This window comes from Tauraco erythrolophus, chromosome 10 (assembly GCF_009769465.1).
Source record: "Tauraco erythrolophus isolate bTauEry1 chromosome 10, bTauEry1.pri, whole genome shotgun sequence".
NCBI lineage: Eukaryota > Metazoa > Chordata > Aves > Musophagiformes > Musophagidae > Tauraco > Tauraco erythrolophus.
In genome coordinates this window covers 4739609-4764000 of record NC_141474.1, presented here as the reverse complement: position 1 = coordinate 4764000, position 24392 = coordinate 4739609, and the positions used below count along the sequence as shown (strand labels likewise).

The 24392-nt window shown below is 54.7% G+C and overlaps 1 protein-coding gene across 3 annotated transcripts in view; it reads left to right on the top strand.

Moving 5' to 3' along the window:
* The window catches only part of ASTN1 (astrotactin 1), a 47081-nt gene that overhangs the window by 12866 nt on the left and 9823 nt on the right, over nt 1-24392 (top strand). The window contains exons 2-16 of one of the 3 annotated variants that reach the window (XM_086617211.1): nt 5392-5579; nt 8533-8926; nt 9756-9900; nt 10335-10456; nt 11549-11698; nt 12562-12729; nt 12900-12984; nt 17707-17781; nt 18079-18216; nt 18597-18747; nt 18852-19018; nt 19203-19397; nt 19714-19841; nt 22158-22262; nt 22427-22615. In XM_086617211.1, the coding sequence (XP_086473337.1) occupies nt 5392-5579; nt 8533-8926; nt 9756-9900; nt 10335-10456; nt 11549-11698; nt 12562-12729; nt 12900-12984; nt 17707-17781; nt 18079-18216; nt 18597-18747; nt 18852-19018; nt 19203-19397; nt 19714-19841; nt 22158-22262; nt 22427-22615 (2400 nt within the window). Of the gene's footprint in view, nt 1-5391; nt 5580-8532; nt 8927-9728; nt 9903-10334; nt 10457-11548; nt 11699-12561; nt 12730-12899; nt 12985-17706; nt 17782-18078; nt 18217-18596; nt 18748-18851; nt 19019-19202; nt 19398-19713; nt 19842-22157; nt 22263-22426; nt 22616-24392 lie in introns of all 3 variants that reach the window. The other 2 variants (XM_086617212.1, XM_086617210.1) reach the window with 2 other exon arrangements.

The window sequence follows — 24392 nt, the reverse complement described above, 5'->3', positions numbered from 1 at the left end:
TTTGCTTCTCCAGTTGCTCACCCTTTCTGAGTGATAGCTGTTGTGTTGGTGGAGTTCAGCAGCTGTTCTCCTCCACTGCTCATAGGTGAGCACCATCCGGGCTGAGGGGTTCGTGCCCTCCATCTCACTGATTTGCTGGGAGGAGGTTTAGCCAGGGCAGTAGTTTTCCATGGCTGATTGGGAGCTTCTCCATCATTTGGGCTCTTTCCGTGGAGACTTGGGTTTCCCTCTGGAAGAGGTGACGTGATGATGTCTCAGGTGGGACATCAGCTACAGATGTGGTCCTTTCTGAGGCTGATATATCAATCTTGCATCTTGTAGGTTGGTGTCACACATTCTCTTTATTTTGCTTTTTCTCACTGTCATGGTGTGGGGCTTTGGGGTTTTTCTTTACATGGCCATGTCTCTTGAGTGTTAGTCCAGGAGGCGGATTTGTCTCTCTTCTCACATCTCCTCTGTAGTTCAGGGTTATGGCAGATGGGACCAAACTAACGAAATAGGCATGAAAATCAAACACCAGTGAATGTCCTGGCCTGCTCATTGTTTTTCCCAGCTTTTGGTCAGAATTGACAAACACAGTGGAAGAACAACCTTGGAGGGGTTGTCACACAGGTGCAGTTGGGCACGTCCTTGGGTCCGCAGGGAAGAGCGGGGCAACGGGGCACGTCGTGTTGTAAGGTCAGCAGCTGCGGAGCAAACCCGGTCGACTCAGACCCATTAATGATGAATTGGTGTCCTTCGCTCTGGAAACGGCCATGCAGCACAATGTGATTCCCAGAGCAATGGAGGGTTTTGTTGTTGAAGAAAGGGACGAATTAGAGCCGTGGCGTATTCGGAACAAAAATCCCCATTCAAGGCAAAAGCGTGGCTACAGATTTGAAATGTAGGTCCTTGATGACCTTCCTAAAAGCAAAGGCACCCTACGTTTCAAGGAGAAACCTGGTTAGCTGTCAGCCTTGCTATGACAGCTAACAGCTTCACGTGTACCAGCCCCACAGGCAGATGTTGTGGTGGGGTGATCTCTCTGACCCAACTGGAGAGCAGCTCCAGATACAGCGGGTGCCTTTTCCTTGAGCCTTTAGATTCCCCCATGCCTATGGGTCTTTTGGAAATTTTACCCAAGGTGCCCTCTCCCGTGAAGCGGGTTCCTAATAGATAGAGGTTTGTGTTGGCCGGTATGGAAAAGCTGGATTGTCTTGAAAAGGCAGAATGACCTACAGAATGAGCTCATTTTCCTACCTGAGATTGAATACAAGGAAAAAAATGCAAATAAAATACAGATAGTCAGTGATGAATGTGATTTTTTTTTTTAAACGTGCCCGTAAAAACATGAATATTATCCCATGAAAGATGTGTCAGTAAAACCTCGGAAGTAAAAACGAGTTAAATATCAAGATATGCGTTTTGATGCGTGAATTGATAGGAACCAAGGCCTGGGGTCCCAACGGAGAGCGCGAGTGGCTCATGGTGAGAAGGTCTCCTGAGTTACTTCGGATGTTGGAGACCCTTGGAAGGCCAAGGCTTGCTTTAGCTGAGTTAGAGCCCTTTAAAGCACGCGTGAGCTTTAGACGCATTTCCCGTCGCTAATGGGGAACGTAAATAAAACCACAGTCAGGTTCCGGATGGAAAATAAGCCAGGTTTAAATGTTAACGAGGAAATATAAGTCCAAGTCAAAATCTGCGCTCTGCTCCACGAAATGAGTCTGCAGAGACGGGCATTATGGCAGAGTTCATTTGACTAATCGGCGGCGTCTATTAGTGCAAAACGCTTCCAAACGGGAAGGAAAATTGTTTTGCCAATTTTTTCTTTTTTCGGCGAAATGTCGGCATGCGCTTTTAGGGAGAGTTGCTCTCTTTGTGTGTTTTTCCCTCCTGCCACGATGCCGGGTCTCAGCAGATGGGTGAGAACATGGGAATGGGTCCATGTCGGCGCTGGGCTCCGGGGCCACGGGTTCGATGTTGGGTACAGGATTGGGCTGCGACGGAGGCGTTGCCTCCCAAAATTGGGAGGCACAGAGGCATTGCCTCCAGAAGGACTGGGTTTGCTTTGGGTTGGACAGCTGTCCCCAGGGAAGTGGGGTTATTCAGGATGATCAATAATGAAGCAGGTATAAATCCGCCCAGCTCTAGCAACTTCACCTGGACTTTCCTCTTCTCCTCTCCTCGGTTTGCTCCTTCACAACCTTTCCTGTTCCCCTCCCTCCTCTCGCAGATGGTCTGGGAAGGGAGCAGCCATGGCTGTTATGTTGAAAGGATCAGCTGGGGTCTTTGGAGGCTGCTGCTCCTGCAGATATGAAGGACCTGGGCCACGTTTGATACCAGGCGAACACGGCACGGCCTAATTAGTGGTCTCCTACTGTTATTAACCCCTGACTCAGGCAGGCTATTTTTTAACAGAGGTGCAAGAAGTTAATACTAGTGCTAATGGCTTCATATCCAAGGCCTTAATGAAAGCCATGCAGGGACCAGGCCTGTCATCAATATCTTTCAAACTTTGAACTTGAAATCATCCTCTCCTCCCTGCCTTTTTGGTTTTTTTTTTGGTTTTCTGCCTACCTTCCCACCTCCTCTGGAGTCTCCTGGCCCCATGGTATGAGTTGGCTGATGGGATTGGCACCTGCCAGCCCCACGGCAGAGCTGAGCCCCTACGGCACCTGGATAAATGGCCCTGGTTGGTTACATGGGTCACTGTAGCATGTCCCACCAGGTGATGAGAAGTCTGCTTGGAGAGCAAGACAAAGATAGAAGTGGAATTCATTGGATGGGAGAAGAGAGAGCAAAGAGATGTTGATGTAGGGAGGAAGCTTGGTCTTGGTCTTGTTGGAACCAAACTCCAGAACTTCACGGGTGCAGGAAAGCAATTATAGATATAATTTTTTCAAGTAGAAATGGAATGGGATGGGAGCAGCTGGAGTGTCACTAAGGCCCTTGAGGAGAGGAGAGGAGAGGAGGAGAAAGGCCAAGGATGAAGTTCTTTCATCTGGACATTGCCTCAAGAGCCTTTGCCTGGGGCAGGAGCAGAGGCGGCAGAGCAGTCGTGTCCTGTGGTATGATGAAGGGGTCATAGCCTGCTGGTGGGGTGGTGGCAGTGGATTTCTGGGGTGCTTTCCTCTGTTTCTAGCACTTCGGACTTAATGTGCGATGCAGCCACAGGGTCACGTCATGACGTGTGGTGGGAGATGATAACACGCTCAGGCTCCGTGCTCTTTTAAAGCAAGGATCCATTTTTTATTGAAATATATTTTTCATTTTAAAAATCAGCCTGTTTAAATAAATTTGAAATTATGACAACCTATTTTAAGGCTTAAATTTACTATAATCTATTAATCATTTAAATAACTTCCATCAAAGAGTCCTCCTCAAATATTAACGAGCCGAAGAGTGCCGCTTTTTCAATGATGTGTCAGATCAGGGGGAAAACATCTTTAACTCCGGCTTTCTAAATGTCACAGTGTCACACGCTTAGTATCTCTTATTTTCCCTCTTTACAATGGAGCAAATGCTGGTATTTACATTTCTCCAAATGTCAGTACGCCGAGTTCCTGTTGTACATAAAAGCCTTCACCTTAATTACTACTAATTTCACGTTAGCGGGCAGGTGCGGGGAGAATATTTTCTTCCATTCCAGCTAGTTTGTGTGAAGTGGAGGAGCTGCAGGGAGTTGGGGGAAACAGGAAAGCTTGTTTTCCCCATTCAGCCCATGAATAAAGACCAGGTGGGAGAGAAGGAGATGGGATTTTTCCAACCCTCCGGGCTCCCAGGACCGGCTTTTCAAAGAGGATCTGTGTGCCTCGGTGGATAGAGGGAATTTCAAAAGTGCTTCTGGCTTTCTAGATGCTTTAAATCCTCTTGGATTTGCTTCCCGGTGGCATCAAGGGGAGCTCAGCACCTCTGTGCTTGGGACGCTCGGAGCGTGGTGATCACCTCCAGAAATACAGCCTGTGCGGAGCAGAAACGATCTGCCAATTCGCTCGCTGCGGCTAATGTTTCTTTTGATTAATCAAATCAGTTTGGGAGGATGAACCTAGTTCCTGATGCAGATTTACCCCCCCTCCATCCCGGTTCCCCAGTAGCTAGCTCACTTAAGGCAGCCTAATTAAATTAATTAACAGTAAGTTTAAAATGTTGTTTTTCGGCACTGTAATTGAATTCCGGTTTTCATTCGAAGGCAGCGTGGAAGAAGGGAAATAGAGCTGACAATTCACGAAGTGAGCCGGGCTCTTTCCCGTTGCCATCAAGATGCATGGCTAGAAATGGGTCTGCTGGACCCTTCCCGCGGGGCAGAGATGGGAAGAAAAGCTGGGAAGCCCATCACGTTTTGAATGGTCACTCCAACAAATGTGATCCTAGAATGCTAGAATGGTTGAATGAAGTTCAGTGGTTCAATGGTGATTGAAGTTCATGTTTTCAGGAAAAACAACTAATGGGCGAATGGCCAGCTTGAGCTGACGGCTGAGATCGCGGTGACCTGGGGTGGTGGTCAGGGTGGTCTGGTCTGAGGTGGAGGTGGTGGTTAGAATGGTGCCCATCACTCCTAGGGACGTGCTGGGGTCACCCTGCCTTTTGCTAAGACCCAGCAGTGGGACATTCCCACAATTTTGGAGTCAGGCAGGTGGATTTGGTTTGATCCAGCATTTAGCGTCCTGCAGCACGTCGTGTTCCCCTCCGCAGCTGCTCCTCCTGCTTGGGCGTCCTCCACTGCCGCCACTCCTCGCCCCACCTCTGTCCACCCGGCCTGCTGCCCCCAAACCCTGAAGTTAAAGGTGTTTAGGGAAATTCAGGGTGTTTGGGCAGAAGGTGCGGGTATGTCTGCAGGTCTGAGGGCTGAGTCCTGTGTGGGGAGCTGAAAAAAATGGTTGGAGACTGAGAAAACCTCCAAATGCCCCAACCAGAGCTGGGGCTGCGAGGTTGGGATGGGAGAGATTTTCTTTCTTTGCAATAATTTGCAACGCGATCCGGAGGATCCCGTTAGTGCCGCTGAGAAGTTTTCCTACATCTCGTGCTGCCCGTGGCCGGAGCTGTGTTTAACGTGAAGCACGTGGTGAAACCCATCCGAATTAGGGCTGGGGGGACACTGCAATGCTTCCTGGCTCTGGCTGTGAGATGCCATCAGCAAGTGCTCTGTCCCTGCACCACAGCTGGAGTTTTGGAGGGGCCCACATCTGGATTGTACCCAGAAATATAATTTTACTCAGCTTTAACCCTTCAGGCTGTGGGTCATGTCGGGGCGGCAGTGGTGCTGGGGGAAGGTGAGTGGAGGGAGCCTGCTGTGTGTGTCCCATGGTCTCTCCACCCGTTTTTTGGGAAGAGTCCCGTCACATCATTTGGGAAGAATGTTCCCCATCACTCCTCTTGTCCACGTTTCCCACGTGACCAGCTTTGCTTTCGCAGAGATCTCAGGCAACACGGATGACATCCCACTGGTGCGCTGGCGGCAGCAATGGCTGGAGAACGGCACGTTGCTCTTCCACATCCATCACCAAGATGGAGCCCCCAACCTGCCCGGCTTCGACCCCACAGATGAACCCCAGACCGAGTCAGCAGAGGAGGAGCTGAGGATCCTCCACATCTCTGTCATGGTACGTGGTGGGAAGGCAGCTCCTGTTTAGGTGTCCGGAAACCTGTAGAAAATATAGGGGATTTTGAAAAGCCACATATTTCCCCATCTGGCTCCAGCTGCCCTGGGATGGAGAACTGAGTCCACCTTCAGAAGCGGGTTGAGATGCCCTGGGCATCTCTCTGAACGACGTTGCATGCGGGTGCTTTAAAATCAGGCTGATTTAAACCTCTCCCTTCATTTGTGTCGCTTTGCAAATACATTTCCAGGGGTGCCTATATGCCCAGGGAGGTGCTGGGCTTCCAAGGTCTCAACCACTTTAACATGGGCTTAATTTACGTTGACTTTGCCAGGAGCCCTTTGCCCGGTGGATGGTGACCGTTGCCCGCTGCTCTGGCACGCGGCAGGTGTCACGGTGCCACCAGGAAACACCTGGACAAGGGCTCAGTGGTGGAGAAAGGAGGGTGAGACAGAGACCCGCGTGTTGGAGGTGGATCTGTGGTTTATCGGGGTGTTGTGGTTTTTTTTTTTTCTTCCATTGGAAAAAATATGAAGAATCCAACAATATTTTGTGCCGCTGGAAGATAATTAGCCGGAGACAATGTGTTGGTGAGGCTGCGAACAGGCTGTTTAATGGTGCCTACCCTAATGAGAGCGTCCATAGCTCTTCCAGATTGCAGCCCCAGGCCAGGTTTCTCCTCCATCATTTGTGCTTGATTAGTCTCAAGGCAAAATAAATAAATAAAATAAAAAAATCGCTGGCAAAGCCGTCTCCAAAAAAACCATTTCGGACCGTTTCCTTTTTAATTATCCGTTCCCAGCTGCTCCCGAGAGGCTGGGAACACTCTGCCACCCTGGTCTTGCTTTTCATGGGCATCAGGGTGGAGATGGGAGCGCCTAAAACGAGGCTCGTTATCGAGCTGATGAAAACGATGCCTACAACTCATCGCTCTCGGACCGAAATGTGTAAATACAGATCGAATCCTCCCCTCTCCCCCTTTTTCCTCCTCCTCCCTCCATCGCTCTCAGCTCCGCTCCGGCGACATCCTTACGCCCTGACAAATAGAGGTTGGCTTTGGTGCCAGGAGTCAGGATCATGCGGAGTTTTCAAGGCTGAGCTCCGCTCTTTGCCGTGCGGTTGCCAAGAGGAGCCGTGCGAGCCAGGGGCTGTATCCATCGTGATGCCGGGCCACATGTGCACCCTGCCAGAAGCGTTCCCATGCCCGCCTGGCACCCGGCTCCCCTCACAGCCGTCGTCCGAGTGACGGGTGGGGAGGAGGATGAAGACGGAACGGGATTTCTGTGCTCCCATGGAGAGGACGTGGGGGTCCGAGATGGTGCCCTGACCAACTAGGGTGGAGGAGACTTAGTGCTGGTTGTCTTCCTCCCTTCAGATCCTCTTGAAATCCCGAGTGGCCACAGGCTGCTTATCCTCAGGGTCAGCTTGAGCTCTCAGGTTATCGGCGTGGAAGGAATTCAGTGGGAATTAAATAGCAGGTCTGGTTTTGAGAACCGATGGCCGCGATCCTGAACAAAGGGGCGTCCACCTGACTCGAGCTCCAGCTTGGTCTCCCTTGTTTACCAGTATGGGTGTATGGCGGAGCTCACTTGAGCCAAAAACCAGCCGAAACCAGGACAGGGGGATATAGCGTGCATCCGGAGGGCAGCAAAGGAAAGCCAGGAATGCCCTGGTGTTACTTCCATCTATTTGTCACCCCGTCTGCAGGTGGCCACGTCCTCGGGGTGATGGAGAGCTGTGACGTGGGAGCCCATTTCCGGTGGGGATGGGGGTAACCCTCACTTATTTATGGATCGAAGGGACTCAAAAGGATTGGAATGCAATAGAGAACTGGGCCCTGACTTTACCACTCAAAAACTCAAGAGGAGCACGGCCGGGCAGGAATCCAGTGCCAGTTTTCAGCCCTGGCAAGAGGTTTCCCGTCCTCCTGGCTGCAGGCTCCTGGCCGGAGAGATGCCGCGTGCCAGCTAGCGCCCCCTTTCCTGCTTGTGTCCTTAATCACTGGACTTTCTTTGACTTTTCTTCCTTTTTTTTTTAAAGAAAGTTTGGAAGTAGAGCTCCATTATCTTGGGAATGAAAGAGGCTTAAACCGTAATGGCCATTAGAGCTCCTTTTCCAGCTGCCTCTCCTGCTTCTCATTCAATAATTCCCGTAATGTTTTATCCTAATGGAGCAGATTATTACTATTCTTTTCTTTTATTTTATCAAGATCACCTATTGCATAGAAAAGAGGAGGGGCACTGGAGCCACGGATGGACATGATGGAGCTCTTAGTTGGCTCCGCGTGTTCTTTATCACTATCACTATTATTATTATTATTATTATTACTATTATTATTATTGTTATTAGCAGGCTGGGCTTAAAAGATCAGCTTGGGCTTTCATCTCGCCGCCTCTATCCGTGCGCAGTGACGATGTCTCTGCAGGAGGGTGACCCTGGGGACGGTGGCAGGGCTGGGTGCAGTTTCGGGGTCTGTCCCCACCGGGGCAGGAGCTTTTTCAGTCTCTTCACCCAGACGTTCCCTGAACAACGCTTCAGCCATCTGGCCGTCTCCAGCCTCCTTCTCCTTTCATCTCCGCTGCAATTTCTGCAGGATACCCTGGGAAAAATCTCCCACGATTGAGAGTGACGGCGCTGAAAGTGGCTGGAAACTGGTCAGAAAAAGTTGTCCGTAGGAGCGTTTGCCTGGAATAAATCTGCACTCTGCTTTCCAAGATGTGTTTTTTGGGAGAGCAAAACAAGACATGCTCTGCTTTAAATGCTGCTTTTTCTTAATGCCTTGGTGGGGACTTCAAAGCTGGTCCAGCTCCAGGCAACCTTCAGCCTGTGCCAGCACCCTCTTATGGGTGTGACTGGGCTCCTCTCACCATTGACCTTCGCTTTGGCCACCCCAGAGCATCCCTGGGGTGGCCGGCGCTGGTCACCGGCTGAGCCCCGCTTGCCTTTGTGCTCGCAGGGAGGGATGATCGCTCTGCTGCTCTCCATCCTCTGCCTGGTGATGATCCTCTACACGCGCCGGCGGTGGTGCAAGCGGCGCCGGGTGCCACAGCCCCAGAAAAGTGCCAGTGCCGAGGCGGCCAACGAGATCCACTACATCCCCTCGGTGCTGATCGGGGGGCACGGGCGGGAGAGCCTGCGCAACGCCCGCGTGCAAGGACACAACTCCAGCGGGACGCTCAGCATCCGTGAGACCCCCATCCTGGATGGCTACGAGTACGACATCACTGACTTGCGGCACCACCTCCAGCGCGAGTGCATGAATGGCGGGGAGGACTTCGCCAGCCAGGTTACCCGCACCCTGGACTCGCTGCAGGGCTGCAATGAGAAAGCCAGCATGGACCTCACACCAGGTGGGGATGGGACAGGGGGGCATGGGCTGAGCTGGCTTCTTTCCACCTCATCTTCTCTCCGTCGTTCTGTGTTTTCCCTTGAGCGTTTTCCCCGTTTCTCTGGGTTTTCGTTGCGTGTGAGATGTTGGTGGCACCCTGAAGGCACTTCCATTACTGGGAGACCTTGCAGCTGGTTGAGAGTGGTTGCCATTGAGTGGGATGTGGCTGGAGGGTGGAGCTTTGAGGGAAAGGGCTGTGGTTCCCGTGGGCTGACAGAGAACCAGAATGGTGTCCCCTCTGAGTTCCTCCATGGTGATCCCCAAAATTCCCTGCTATATCCCAGCATTTCCAGTGTCATCTTCAGCTGAGGTTTTTAGTAACAAAATTATACTTGCCATCAGTATGATTCAGAGTCAACGCTGTCTTCTGATCTCCAGCAGGGATTCTCCGAGGCATGTAACACACTTGCTCGTTGGCCATGTTACCAACTGAGTCACCCAATTGGAATCTTCTCAACTGAGTCATGGTTTGGGAAGAACAAGGTGTGGTTCCTAAAGCTCTCCAGGGGTTTTCCTTGCAGACCTGGGTATGCAGAAATGTCCGGAGAGGCCGAATGTTAAATCTCAGCTTTTGGCTAGGCTTGGAGGAGGTGCTGGTGTTCTTCAGGCTTTGAGGAGCTTAGAAGGCTGCATTGGGGGCAGCCTGGCCCATTGACCACGGCATCTTGGTCACCCCATGCAGATACTGGAGATGGATCCAAGGAAATATCTCTTTCTTGCCTCCCTCCTTTTTTTTTTTTTTTTAAAATCTTTATCCCTGAAATATTTTGCCTTCAATTCTTCCTACTCAGGGAGTGATAATGCCAAGCTCTCCCTGATGAACAAGTACAAGGACAACATCATTGCCACCAGCCCCGTGGACTCGAACCACCAGCAGGCCACCTTGCTGTCCCACACCTCCAGTAGCCAGCGCAAGCGCATCAACAACAAAGCACGAGGTAGGGGGTCCCCCGGGGCAGATGGGGTCCTCTGGCCTCCCACCCACCCACGTTCCAGCTGGTCACCCTCTCCCAGGGTGGAGAAATAAGGTCAGCGTTGGGTGAGAACATGGAAACGAGGGTTTGGGTGGGGGAGAGCAGAAAAAACGATGCCTACAAGGACGCAAGTGATGTTAGGTAGGTTGGTTGGTTGCAAAGACGCAGAAGGTGTTGGCCATGGTAAATATTTTATGATACCGGCATGGCCACGAGGAAAAGTTGTAATGGGAGCCGTGGCGGGGGCCATGGCAGTGCATGGTGGGAAGGGGAGAAGGTGCCATCCCCGCTGCACCTGGCAGACAGGGCTCCTGGTCTTCAAGGAGGCTGTGAAGGGATGATGTAGGATGTGGCTGCGTGGGGTGGCATGGTGGCGGCCCTGCCGTGACCACCCTTGGTGTCCCCTGCAGCTGGCTCAGCCTTTCTCAACCCCGAGGGGGACTCGGGGACGGAGGCGGACACCGATCCCCAGCTGACCTTCTACACGGACCCCTCACGGAGCCGCAGGCGCAGCCGAGGTGGGTGCGGGCGCGGAGGTGGGCGATGAGCCGTGGCCCCTCTTGCTTTGTTTGTTCTCGCCTCGCCGGGTTTGGAGACTTTCCATCGGCAAAAGATGGAGACGCAGGCGCGATGTGGGCTGCCGCCGGCAGGCACCGGTCCCCGCTCCCACAGCAGGCTGCCGCCGCTCTCCACTGGAGTTTCTCGGCGGAGGATGAAATAGATTCTGATTTTTGCTGCAGGCTTTTGCTGGGCTCTGGTGTGTATTCATGAGTAACGCGCTTCAAAGGCTGCCCCGCCAGCGCCTGTGCCGCTGCTCGGCACGGCGGTGCTGCAGGTTCGCTCCGGCACCGCGCGCATCCGCGGTGGATGTGTCAACGGAGGATGGAGACAAGCTTGGCCCCCGGGCAGGGGTCTCTCCCCACTGCCCTGCACCATCCCTTTGGGATGTGTCCTTCTCCGGGGAGGAGAATTTCTGTCTATTTTCCCTCCTTCTCTGGTTGGTGCCTTGTTTTTCTGGGAGCGGTGGGGCTGAGAGCCACGTCCTTCGCCACCAGCACCCATCTTGGGTGGTGGGAGGCCGGTTCGGGCATCTCCACAGGGAATGGCTTAGCCCCCAGCCAGCTTTTTCAGCTCAGCTTCTTCAGCTGACAGTTAAAAAGTCAAAAGACCTGTGGCCCGAGCAGTTGGGGCTCTCCAGTGCTTTTCCAAAGGCATCCAGGAGGCTGTTGTGGTGGCAAAATTAACCCAAGAGAAGTGCCAAGAAGGTGTGAGTGGGGGAAAAGCCTATTGCATTTACCTTTTTCCTCCTCAATATCTCTTCTGTGCTTTGAAGTCCTGCCGCTGCAGAGACCTTGGTGTCCGGTGGTGTGGCGGTGCGGGGCAGCCCGGGTTTGGGGGCTCAGGGACACCCCGGCCGCAGCAGACAGGACGGAGGGGCTGCCGTGGCAAAGGCTGCGTCGTGCTCCTGAAAAACCCAGAGGGACTCCGCTTGATCGGATTGACATTGGATTTGCGGGGAGCTGGGCAGGGGCTCTGCACCCCGAGATCCTCTGGCTGCTCCCCAAGGTCTTCCTGGGGGTCAGGTTTGGCTGTGCTTTCGTCTTTTGCAGTTGGTTCCCCCCGGAGCCCTGTGAACAAGACCACGCTGACCCTCATCAGCGTGACGAGCTGCGTCATCAGCCTGGTGTGCTCCTCCCACATGAGCTGTCCCCTTGTTGTCAAGATCACCCTCCACGTCCCCGAGCACCTCATCGCTGATGGTGAGCACCCCGCAGTCCTGTCCTCTTCTCCCGCCCTGCTCTGCGAGCTGTGATGGAGGGCAGGAGGGAACAATGGAGAGGATGGATGTGGGATGGGTGCAGGATGGAGGGACAGGTGTGGGATGGAGGGTACCAGTGTGGGACAGAGGGATGGAAGGGGACAGAATGGAGGGGATGGGCAGGATGGAGATGGCTGTTGTGGGATGGAGGGGATGGGCATGGGATGGACATAGGATGGAGGGACAGGCACTGGAAAGAAATGGATGTCATGAGGTGAAGGGGATGGGAGCAGGATGGAGGAGGCCATCGTGGGATACAGTGGACAGGTATGGGATGGAGAAGGTGGGTATGGGATGGAGTGGACCATCATGGGATGGAGGACATCAGTGTGGGACAGAAGGGACAGGCGTGGAACCGAGGGGATGAATGTGGGATGGAGGTGGCTGTTGTGGGATGGAGGAGAGAGGCATGGGATGGAGGGGACCATCATGACAGAGAAGATGGGCACTGGACAGAAGGGTTCATTGTGGAACAGAGGGGGCTACTGTGGGACGAAGAGTACCATCTTGGGATGGAGGGGATGGGCACAGGATGGAGGGGACCATCACGAGATGGAGAAGACCATCACAAGATGGAGGGGACCATCACAAGATGGAGGGGACCATCATGATATGGAGGTGACCAATACGGGATGGGGGGCGCCATCATGAGATAGAAGCGACCATCATGGGATGGAGGGGACCATCATGAGATGGAGGTGACCATCATGGGATGGAGGGGTCCATCATGGGGTGCAGAGGTCCATCATGGGATGTAGGGGACAGCAGTGGGTCCCCACCACTGACTGCCCTCTGGGCTGGCAGGGAGCCGGTTCATCCTGCTGGAGGGGAGCCAGCTGGATGCCAGCGACTGGCTGAACCCGGCGCAGGTTGTCCTCTTCTCCCAGCAAAACTCCAGCGGGCCCTGGGCCCTGGACCTCTGCGCCCGGCGCCTCCTCGACCCCTGTGAGCACCAGTGCGACCCTGAGACTGGTAATTAATTTAACATTTAATTAAGCTGGAGCTGGGCTCACCTCTGCCTGCTCAGCCTTGGCTTTGGTGGGGAGATGCCAGGTGCCCTGAGTGGCTGCAGGCTGGGTTTGGCAGGGATGCACGTGGAAAACTGTGTCCCCTTGTGTCCCTCACATCTCTCCTCTCTGTAGGTGAGTGTCTCTGCTATGAAGGTTACATGAAGGACCCCGTGCATAAGCATCTCTGCATCCGGAACGAGTGGGGCACAAACCAGGGGTGAGTGTGCCTGCGGGCTTGGTCTGTCCTCACGCAAGCTGCTGGGCATCAGGCACAGCATGGTAGGGCTGCAGAAAATCCTCTTGAGCAAGAAGAGTTGGAGGCATCTCGGTGAATCACAAAGTCAGTGAGCGGCTGGGCTTTGTGGCAGGTCTGCGGGAGGTGAGGATTTGTATTCTCTGAAATAATCGGAGGTGATGTAGCAGATGCCATTGTTAGGTTTCAGAGTAAACGCCTCCTGGAGAGGAGCGAGGCTGCTCCTCTTCCCCTTGTGGGCGCTCTCCTTGGCATCCTGCACTTTGCAGGGCTTTCAGTTTGGGTGTGTGAGGCGTTGGGAAGAGGTATGAAGCGGGACTGGGGTCCCCAGCAGAGCAGGGAGGCTGCAGGGTGGGGACACCCCGTTGAAAATCAGCCATATTAGATGCTTCGTTGCCACGGCCTGAGGGAACAGGACAGTTGCCGTCAGCTCTGCAGCTTTACACCCCTGGAAGTGCAAAGGGAAATTTTCCTGCTGTTCCGGTAGCGATTTGGTGGAGGATCCCAAACATTCCCAGCCCTCTGTGACCCTCTGGGGATGCTCCATCTGGTCCTTTAACACTCATGGTTCTCCGACGTGCAGATGGGGCTGGAGGTAGCACGCAGAAAGCCAAGACAACCCCAAAACTAAAGCTCTCGTATGCGCCAGCACATCCAACTCCCTTTTTCCCTCCCCTCCTCTCATTGTGCCGCAGCTGGATCCATGGCATCAGCGTCCCCGTGCATGGCAGGACGCCCTCTCTGAAGTCATTAGTCTTCACAGCGGGATAAGAAAATCATCAAAGGCCGGGCTTGGCAGCACCCCCTTTGAACTTGGGACCAGGGCGAGCACCGCTGCTCTGTCTCTGTCTCTTTCCCTCCTTTTTTTTTTTTGTTTAAATATATTTTAAAAGCAATTCAGCAATTAAACGCGGTGCGGAGCGCTGGCCGCGGGAGACAAGGGCGGCCGTCGCTGTGGGTGCCCTGAGCCAGACTGAGGATGGGGCGATGCTCGTGACACAGGTGGCCCCGTGCTGAGCGTTGTGGTCAGGGTGGCCAAACCACTGCGAGGTGCCGCTGCCAGAGTGGGAAAAGCAGGCAGAAATCCAGCTCCCTGCCCCGCTCGTCACCTGAGGACGAGTGTCTGGCAGGGATGTCCCCGGCTCCTCTGTGCCCATCGAACAAGAGGCACTAAGCGATGCGCCCTGGGCTGTGGGTGAGGGTATTCCCCCTGCCAGCGACTTGCCCGTTTTGGGATGTCTTGGGTTTAGGGGATGTCTCACAGTGGGTTGGAAAGAGCCCACGGCCACACATGGCTTTGGTGCCAGCCTGTGCCTTGGGCAGAGCTCCCAGCAGTGTGCGAGACCCACCGCCTTGCAAAAATCAAGGGGGCAAATCACTTTGCCCGTCGGAGAGGGTAGTTAAAGTGGGTAAGCACAGATAGAGAAGTGTTTGCCTCCTTCCCTTCTGCTTTTCCTGTGCTCCTGGGTGTGGGGCTCCAGCATCCCACCTTTCTTCCTGTGCACGTTGCTCTTCTGGAGCTTCTTCCCGACCTAGTTGCTCCATCGTCTAGAGGGAGAGTGGAGAAAAAACGGCTTTCAGGTGAATTGGGAAAAAAATAGGTTTTAACAAGCAGGAGAGAAGCCAAGGGCAGGAAGGACAAATCCATTCCTGCAGCCCTCTGGACCTCTTCGCAGCTTCAGACCCACCTTTAGTCTCAGCAGTGCCAACCCGAAAGGTGCTCAGGACCTGCTCCGTTCTTCGAGGGGATTTGGGGCCACTTTTCAGACCCAACTCCATCTTGATGCCCCCTTGGGGCCTTCTCTGTGGTCATGCTTGAGCCTTTAAGCCTTTCCTCTTGCAACAGTGTTCAAACTTGGCTGGGATACCTGTCTTTGGTCTCTTCTTATGTACCAAAGTTGGCTGTGACAAATTATGCACAGCATTTTCAATGTACAAGAAAGCTGGAGAGGAACTTTTTCCAAGGGCTTTTTCCTTAGACCCCATCACTCCCAAAGCAGGCAAAGGGATTTGGCAGAGTCCCCAGGTCCTGCTCTGCTGACCCCACCTTTGCTAAGAGCCAACATGGCCTCTTTGGGGACCGACTCACCACCTGGCTTGTGTGACCCACAGCAGCAGCACATGGCTCCAATGTTATGGAATCATAGAATCACAGAACAGTTTGAGTTGGAAGGGACCTCAAAGATCATCCAGTTCCAGCCCCCCTGCCATGGGCAGGGACACCTTCCACTACACCAGGTTGCCCAAAGCCTCATCTGACCTGGCCTTGAGCACTTGCAGGTATGGGGCAGCCACATCTTCTCTGGGCAACCTGTTCCAGTGCCTCACCACCCTCATTTTAAAAAATTTCTTCCTTAGATCTAATCGAAATCGCCCCTTTTTCAGTTTCAATCCACTGCCCCTTGTCCTATCACTACTGCTACTTATCCTGGCCTTGCACCCGCTCCTCCTGTCCCATCCCACCCACCATCCCCTCCCCACCCTGCAGAGGACAGGCTGAAGTGACAAGGACAGCACTTTTCCTGCTTAAAGTCTTTATTTTTCCTCTCCTCTTTCTCTCTTTTCCCCCCCCCACCCCTTTTTCTATCTTTCCACACCCCCCCCCCCCCCCCCCCCCCCCCGCCTCTCTCCATCCCCTGCTGTGTGCTTCGGCTTTGCAAGCTTGAAGGACAGCCAGATGAAAAGCTCCTCTTTCTTTCAGCTCCTTTCACCAAACCACCCATCCGCCTCCTCCTCCCTCCCCATTCTCCTCGCAGATTTACGGGCAGCCCGGGGAGAAAGTGCCGGCATTAGCATTTTTAATAAAGAGCTGCTTGGAAGGGATGGCGGGGGTGGGAAGGGAGCTGAAGCCTGAAACAAAGTCGAGGAGGAGCATCACGGATGGGAGAAGTCGGCAGCTCAGTGCTCATGTCGCATCTGCTCCTCTCTCCTTGCGTCGGGACAGCATTGGGTCTTCACGGGTCATGGTGTGGTCGTGGTGGGGAGCAAGTCCTGGGGCTGCAGGAGGGCTGTGGGCGCTGCAGGAATGCTTCTGGGCTGCTCTGGGTTAACTCATCGTGGCTGCATCCTGCGGGCACCGGGCTTTGATTCCTCATCCCACCCGTCTGGTCTGGAAGAGCTTTGCAGGGAGCGAGGACCCGGAGGAGCACGGTTCTTGATGCTGGAAGTCATCTGGCTTCGTTCCCTTAGGGCTGCAGTTCAAGGGTGGTCAAGATTCTTTTGGGGTGATCAGAGCATCACCAGCAGAGCCAGGGCTGGGGGCCTTAGCAAGTATTTTGGGACCTTCCACTCAAGCCCAGATCTGGAGCAAAGCATAGCTGATGGTCCAGCTGGAAGCACAAAGAGGCCTTCAAGATCATCCTGGGGATGCCCTGGCAGGGCTTTGGCAGTGGGAACTTGCTGATTGAGTGTGGGGAGTTTGCTGGTTCTCAGCTGCAAGGCACCAAGAGCTGTCATTTCTGGCCCGTTTAATCCAACCTGGTGAGTTGCAGAGCTGCTTCTGATCAGTCCTCCTTTCCCTTGTGAGCTCTGAAGAGGTCTCATCCCGTCCTCTGCAGCAGCAGGCATGAGTCATCGGGGGTGTGTGAGTGGACACGTTGGTGTTGAGCTCCTGGAGAGCTTCCGCAGAGATGAGGATGGATAAGTGCCTCTCGTAGAGCTGGAGGTCATGTATGGAGACCATCTCAGGGCTTACCTGCAGAAGGTACCACGTCCTCGCAGACTCAATGGTGCTCAGCAGCATTGGTTGGCCCCGGCCACATCGGCATGTAGCTAAAGGCTGAACATTCCTTTTAATGAACCTTTTTTTGACCGCGAATAGAGGCAAAGTGGGGCAGGCTGGGGAGATGCCACACAGTCCCCTCCTGGAGCATGGAAACCTATTCCCCGGCTCAAAGCCATCGTCACACAAATTTTATCCGCAGTTGGAAATTGTCCACCCTGGGTAGACGCAACGTGGCCTTGGGCACTGATTTCCGTCTCCCAGGCGGTCTGAGCCCACCAGCTGCTTATTACGGACATGTTGGCATCCAGGAGCTGTCCCAAGGTGTCGTGACCGTGGTTGGCCCACCGAAGGGCACCGGCCACTGAATTGTGCTTGCACATCACCCTGAGCTATCTAGGGCAGCGGAGATGTAGGAGATGGGGCCATCAGCTCTCCAGCCTCCTGCTTGGCTCCAAACTTCCAGCTTGTCTTCTGGACCCTTTCGCAAAGCCCCAGAGGGGCTGGGGCTTCCTCAGCTCCCCGCCCCTGACACAACGAAACTCAAGGGGAATCAGGCAGATGGTGAAGCTACAGCCCCGGACCTGACGTGCTCCCTTGCAAAAGCCTTCCAGAGAGAGAGTCCAGCTGTGTTTTTCATTTGCTTTTTGCAATTCCGTGGCTTTGACGCAAATCCCTAAAATGGGAGCTGGGCGGGCAGTACCTGAGCGTGCGGAAGCATGAGGCTCACGGATGTGGGGAGAGATCTGGAGTGTGCTGTATCCCAAAACAAAGGATGCGATACACCACCGAACCGATGGCGGGTTGGGGCTGGGGTGAGGATCTGATGTTGTAGGAGCCCCAAAATTAAGATTTTATCACCTTGTCCTGGCTCGGTTTGAGCTGTTTCATCCCAGGACCCCTCCGCACGTGGGGATGTAGTGGGGGCGTGATGCCGGTGTGATGCTGCTGGGTTTCTCTTGCAGACCTTGGCCATACACCATCTTCCAGCGCGGCTTTGACTTGGTGCTGGGCGAGCAGCCGTCCGACAAGATTTTTCGGTAAGTGGTGAAGGCAACCCGGTCAGGACATTTTAGGGCTCAGAAATGTGCCTTGGGACATATGGGCAGGGTTGAGCACGGCTGTACTGTGCCACCTCCTGGGGACATGTGAGCATGGCTGGGGAGGTCCTACAGCTGCCATGTGGGGTGCTGGATGCCCAGCAGCCGGTTCCTCCTCTCCATTTGATGAGATTGAGATTTAGGCTCTGGGAAGGAGCAGGGAGGAGATTCAAGGGCTTGGTTTTGGGTAGAGGCAGCGTTTCCCTCCATGTGAGCCTTTGCCACCCGCCCTGGCAGGTTCACCTACACCCTGGGGGAAGGCATGTGGCTGCCGCTGAGCAAGAGCTTCGTCATCCCACCGGCCGAGCTGGCCATCAACCCCTCGGCCAAGTGCAAGACCGACATGACGGTGATGGAGGACGCGGTGGAGGTCAGGTAGGCACGATGGAGGGGTGAGGGCGTTTAGGAGGCGTTTCAGTAAATAAATTGGTGGAGTATCCCTGGAGGGAGAAGACCAACCCAAAGCAAGTGGGGGTTGATGAGAGCTGGGACCCCCGCCCCACATTTTGCGGGTGGAGATGAGGACACCCATTAAGCTGCCCCTCTAGTTCCTGCAAAGCAGAGCTTTCGGAGGTAGCTCTCATCATCTCAGTAGCTCCTGCATCCCTCCAAAAGCTTGGCTGCTGTTCAGTTCACTGCCAGCCTGAGGAAAACCTGAGCTCCGGAAAAACCCCTGCGGCACCTGCAGTCGTGTACATGTTCGCAATGTCTCATCGGAGCAGTGACCCACCTCCTCCTCCTCCTCCTCCTTGCAGGGAAGAGCTGATGACCTCCTCCTCCTTCGACAGCCTGGAGGTCCTCCTTGACTCCTTCGGCCCCGTCCGCGACTGCTCCCGGGACAACGGCGGCTGCAGCAAGAACTTCCGCTGCATCTCGGACCGCAAGCTGGACTCGACGGGCTGCGTGGTGTGTGGTACCCCCGGAGACCCCCCAGTCTCCTTCGGTGTGACCCCCAGGGGCCAGATTTCTTCTTCAGGGGCTTCATCTCTTGCTTCCCCCACCCCTCCCAGTGCCCAACAGGACTGAGCCCCATGAAGGACGGCACAGGCTGCTACGACCGCCACGTCGGCGTGGACTGCTCGGATGGCTTCAATGGGGGCTGTGAGCAGCTGTGCCTACAGCAGATGGTCCCCCTGCCCGAGGAGCCCCTCCTCTACAACATCCTCATGTTCTGCGGGTGAGGGTCCCATCACCATCCCGGCCACGGGGACACCCTCGAGGTGCTGTTGTACCTTGCCGCTGCCACCCTGAGCTTGTAGGGCTGGGACAGAGGGTCTCCTCGGTCCCCAGTGTCCCTGCTGGGGTAGTCTGGTGGCCCCAGTCACCACCAGCTGATGGTGGCCACCGTGCTGGCTTCCCAGGTGCATCGAGGACTACAAGCTGGGCACGGACGGGCGGTCGTGCCAGCTCATCTCAGAGTCATGCCCAGAGGCAGGGGACTGTGGCGAGCCCCGCGAGCTGCCCATGAACCAGACGCTCTTCGGAGAGGTCTTCTATGGCTACAACAACCACTCCAAGGAGGTGGCTGCAGGGCAGGTTCTCAAAGGGACATTCCGGTGAGTTGGGGACACAGGGAGGTGACCCCAGCAGGGTCAGACCTCACCATCCTCTCCAAGAAGAAGGTGTGGGAAGCAGCCTGGGGCTGGACCTTAGCAGAATGCCTGGTCCATCCACATCTGGCCAAGCTTTGGAGGAGATGGAGGGGCTGGTGGGGAGGGCGCATCTGAAGCTCTCCACTGAGAGTAGACATCTTTGTAACCCATGCCCAAAGGAAAGGCTTGGTGCTGGCTGGCTTTTTGGGATGGGTCACCAGCTGGTGGGGATGATCCCCCATCCTCCAGCCCTGCCTTCCTCTCTTCAATTAAATTCCAGGCAGAACAACTTTGCCCGGGGCCTGGAGCAGCAGCTGCCAGATGGGCTGGTGGTGGCCACCGTGCCCCTGGAGAACCAATGCCAAGAGGAGCTCTCCGACCCCACACCAGACCCTGAGTTCCTCACAGGTGAGTGAGCCCGGCCGGATCGGTGGCTCTCCCAGTGTGGCAGCTGCCGGTGTGCTCGGCTTTGGCATCTAACCCTCCCGGGAGGTGTATCTACCATGGGATGTATCTAGCCTGGCTTTAGCATCCCGTGCTCCCCTGCAGCAGCAGCAGCGGTAAGAGGAAGGCATTAAAAATGAAGGAGAGGGAGAAGCTGAAATTAATCGCTTGGCATAAAACCTCAAGCATCCATTGGATATTTGAGGTATTTGCAAAAAGGATGTTTATTTTTTTTTCTTCGAGGCAAAAAGCTTTTCCCAATCCCTTTGATTTGATTTCCACATCAGAACTCCTTTGCCGGTGTAAGGAAGCATTCAAAACCTGCCGCAACCCAACCAAAATGTTTGGGTTTGTCCTGCCAGAGCATGGTGGGCCATGAGTGACAGGGCTATCATAGATTCCTAGACAACCTTCAAGAATGTGGATGCCCCATCCCTGGAGATGTTCAAGGCCAGGTTGGATGAGGCTTTGAGCAACCTGGTGTAGTGGAAGGTGTCCCTGCCCATGGCAGGGGGGTTGGAATGAGATGATCTTTGAGGTCCCTTCCAACCCAAACCATTCTATGATTCTGTGATTTGCCTTTCTCCCACCAAGTGGCCAGCACCCCAAACAGCCTTTGTCTCCCTGGTGCTTGTTGCTGTTGGCTGAGATGGCCAAGAGCAGCTACTACGTGGAGGATGTGAATAGTGGAGTGTTTTGGAAGGTGCCGGCAGGGTGGTCTCCTCTGAGACCTTGTGCATTCGCTTCGTTTGGCAGAGCTTCCAGGAGGGTTTTGGGGGAGCACCCATGGGCTGCACTCAGTGTCCCATGGGTGCTGGTTACCCTCACAGGGGTAACCAATGTAGATGTGTGCACAGGCAGGTCCTGGCAGGGCTGAGCTACCCCAAGAGAGCTTCATTGGTGGGTCAGCCCTGCCTGGAGGTGCTGGAGGACACATGCCTTCTGATGGGGCTCTGCTGCCTGTGGCATGGTTGGCTGGAGGTAAGGAAGGCGCTGCCACCGCGGTCTCAGTATCACGGCGGGGTTGGTGGGACCGGGACTCCGCTGGCAATTCTGCTGGCGAGGCAGAAGCTGATTAACACTCCTGTTCATTTCCTGGTGCTCTGCCGGCTCTTCGTGGCTGATTAAGGCAAAGAAGTGGAATCTTCTCTGCTTGTGGGGAAGGATGTTGCTGTGAGCACACAAGAGGCATCGCTGCTAAGTGAGGAAGGGCTGGTCTTGCATAAACATTTTGCGGGGAAGAGCGAAGCTTTGAAGCTGTTGGTAGCAGCTGGCACCAAAGGGAGAAGCCCTGGGAGCCAAAGGATCTTCTCCTCATCCTCCACCTTCGTTTCTTGTTACGGAGTGGGGAATGCCCATTGTTGTACTCCTGAGCTCCCGATGTGGAACGGTTCCGCAGCAGAGTTTGCTGCTTGGCTGCCAAGTGTAGCCATGCCGTGTTGGCTGTCCAGGGGAGGAGGTGGCTGTGGCCTGACATCCCGCCATGTCCCACCACGGGATGCCCTGGTCACCAAAATCGGAGCCACGAGCACCCTTCAGTTGACTTTCTGGGGCTTTGTCCAGGCTCGGTGGGCTCTCTGTCCCTCTGCTTATGGAAGCTGAGCCACTATGTGCCTTAGCTCATGCCTTGGGCAGGACGAGGTGACCACCAGTCCTGGTCTCCATGAATTTCTGGCTCCTGGAACGCACAATTAAACGGCTGGAGAATGGGCTATCTTTGCCTGAAGAGGGAGAAAACTCCAGGTCTTGCTCAACTCCAGCATTTCCGTAATGTCCCAAGGGAGTGGGGGCCTCAGCAGGCATGTGGTCTCCCCCGTACACGTGTGTCCCGCTCGGCTTGGTCCTGGCCAAAGGGGACCCCAGAGCCTCTCAGTTGGCCGCACCCGGGCACACGTGGCGTGACGGTGACCGTTCCCAGGCCTGCAAACAGCTCATTAAAAAGTGCAGCTCTCATTAGTGAAATAATTATCCCACCTGGGCACGTCTTGAGAGCTGGGCACCGGGGAGGAAGCAGGAGGGGATGCGGGAGGAGGCTCATTATCTTCCGACGCAGAGCCCCGGACGGTAGGATGAAACGAGCCCACAAGTTTCTTTCAAAGCTGCGATTTTAATTCCAGGGAGCAGCTGACCCTCAGCTCCGGATGTCTCACCGCCTCCCCAGGGGAACATCGTGTGTGCACGGTCCTTTCCGCCGGCTTCTTCCCGCTCCGCTGGCTGCATTGCCCCTGGCAAGGTGTCCCGGGGCAGTGATGCTGAGCCCCTGTGTCCTTTCTCTGGCAGGGATGGTGAACTTCAGCGAGGTGTCCGGGTACCCCCTCCTGCAGCACTGGAAGGTGCAATCCGTCATGTACCACGTCCGGCTCAACCAACTGACCATCTCCCAGTGTAAGTGCGTGGGGCTGGGAGGGAAGAAGGGAAAAGGGGGTGGTGAGAGGACACACAGCCTTCTCCTGGCAGGTGATGGGCTCAGAGGTTGGTTGCGTGTCGGAGGGATGGCCAGGGCTCGGAGTCTCCTGGGATTTGAGCATCTTCTCCCATCTCCTCCCCAGCCTTCAGCAACGCACTCCACTCTCTGGATGGGGCCACCTCCCGTGGAGATTTCGTGGCGCTGCTGGACCAGTTTGGCAACCACTACATCCAAGAGGCAGTGTACGGCTTTGAGGAGTCCTGCTCCATCTGGTATCCCAACAGGCAGGTCCAGCGGCAGCTCTGGCTGGAGTACGAGGACATCAGCAAAGGTAGGAGCCCCGCTGGTCCCCATGAAGCATCCCAAAGCCACCCCATGGGAGTGGGAAGCTGGGTTTGCTTTCCATGTAGCAGGGAAGGTGCTCAGCCCGTGTCGGGGCTCCATCCCATCTCATCCTCTAATTGACATCCCGCTCTCACATCCTTGGAAGCCAACCGAAGGACTCTTGTGGACTGCAGCAGGCGTTAGTCTGGGCCAGAAAGGAAGATAAATACCCACATCCCTAGGGAGATGAAAGATGGACGCACTAATCCCCCCAAACCGTCCTGCCTGATTCCAGCCTGAGCTTTTACTTGTCTTTAATCCTGTTCCTTCCTTCCTTTTGTCTCTGCCGTATCTGCTCTCTTCTGCCTGCATCCTGTGGCCAGACTTTTCTCCCTCTGCCGTGCTTTCTTCTCCCAGGCTGGCAGCTTGGAATGTCTGAAGCCCGGCAACCAACCGGGAGGTTCACCGTGGTGCAGAAGGCACCTGGCACCACCGCATCCGTCCCCTTCGGAGCCCTCTCTGCGGCAGCTCCTGCCAGGAAGGGTTTTTGTGGATGGGCTTGGGTAGCCAGTGAGAGCCAGTTCCTGAGCCCGGTCATGGAGCTGCTGCTTTTTAGGTGACCTTTTTACATGACCCGAAGCTCCCGGGTGCAGGCGGCGTGAGCTTGGAGCTCATGGGCACCAAGACCACCACGACATTTCCGTCACGAAGCTTTGTCATTCTCAGCGTTGGCACCAGCCTACGGTGCTGGTCCTGCTGTGCCCCGGCCGTGGAGATGTTTGTTTTCTCTGCAGGGTTCCGGGGTGGGAAAAGCTTCTTTCTCAGCCTGACTCTGGATCCTGCAGGCTCAGACCTCCTGGAGCCTGGACTTCTTCCCAAGCCCACCTGCCAGAGTACAGACCCGTTGCTGTTTTGCTGTGGGCTGTCTCCAGATGTAGCATCTTTTGATTGCAAGTACTTTGCCTTTTTTTTTTTTTTTCCTCTCCTGCAATTTCCTCCTCTTTGATTTTCCTGCTTGGAGGCTTTTCAGGTCTGGCAGTCTCTTTTCCACCCACAATATCACATTTCAGTTTCGCTCTGGCACCTGCCACTTTCCCTCCCTTTGCTTTTTGTTTGCAAACGTCAGGAGCTGGATATCGATTGAGGAATCGCAAGAGACAAATCATTCCCTGGCTGCTCTGCTTTCCCTGCTAAGCTGCAATTCCCCAGCCAGCCCAAAGTCATCCATCTCCAGCTTGCTGGGGGAGCCGGAGCAATGCTCTCGTACCCCACATTTTGTTTACCAACCTCGATTTCTTTGCAGGAGGCTTGAGAATGGGCTGGCCCATTTCTCAGCAAACCCTTGCGATAGGAAAATCATGGAATCACAGAATGGTTTGGGTTGGAAGGGACCTCAAAGATCATCTAGTTCCAACCCCCCTGCCATGGGCAGGGACACCTTCTCCTAGACCAGGTTGCTCAAAGCCTCATCCAACCTGGCCTTGAACACTTCCAGGGATGGGGCAGTCACAACTTCTCTGGGCAACCTGTTCCAGTGCTTCACCACCCTCGAAAAAATATATCTTCCTCTTGAGCCATGGACACGCTCTCCAGCAGCTCCCCGCAGCAGCCAGCCCGTCCCAAGCCACCACCTGAATCCACCCTGGGCATCCTTCGGCTTCCTCCAACCCCACTGACAACCATTAATGGTCCCTCTGGGCTCCTCTTTCTTCAGCATAGAGCCAGGGACATCCTTCAGCAGGGATTTTGGGTGAAAAGCACAGTTTCCCTGCCTGGCAGGGCAC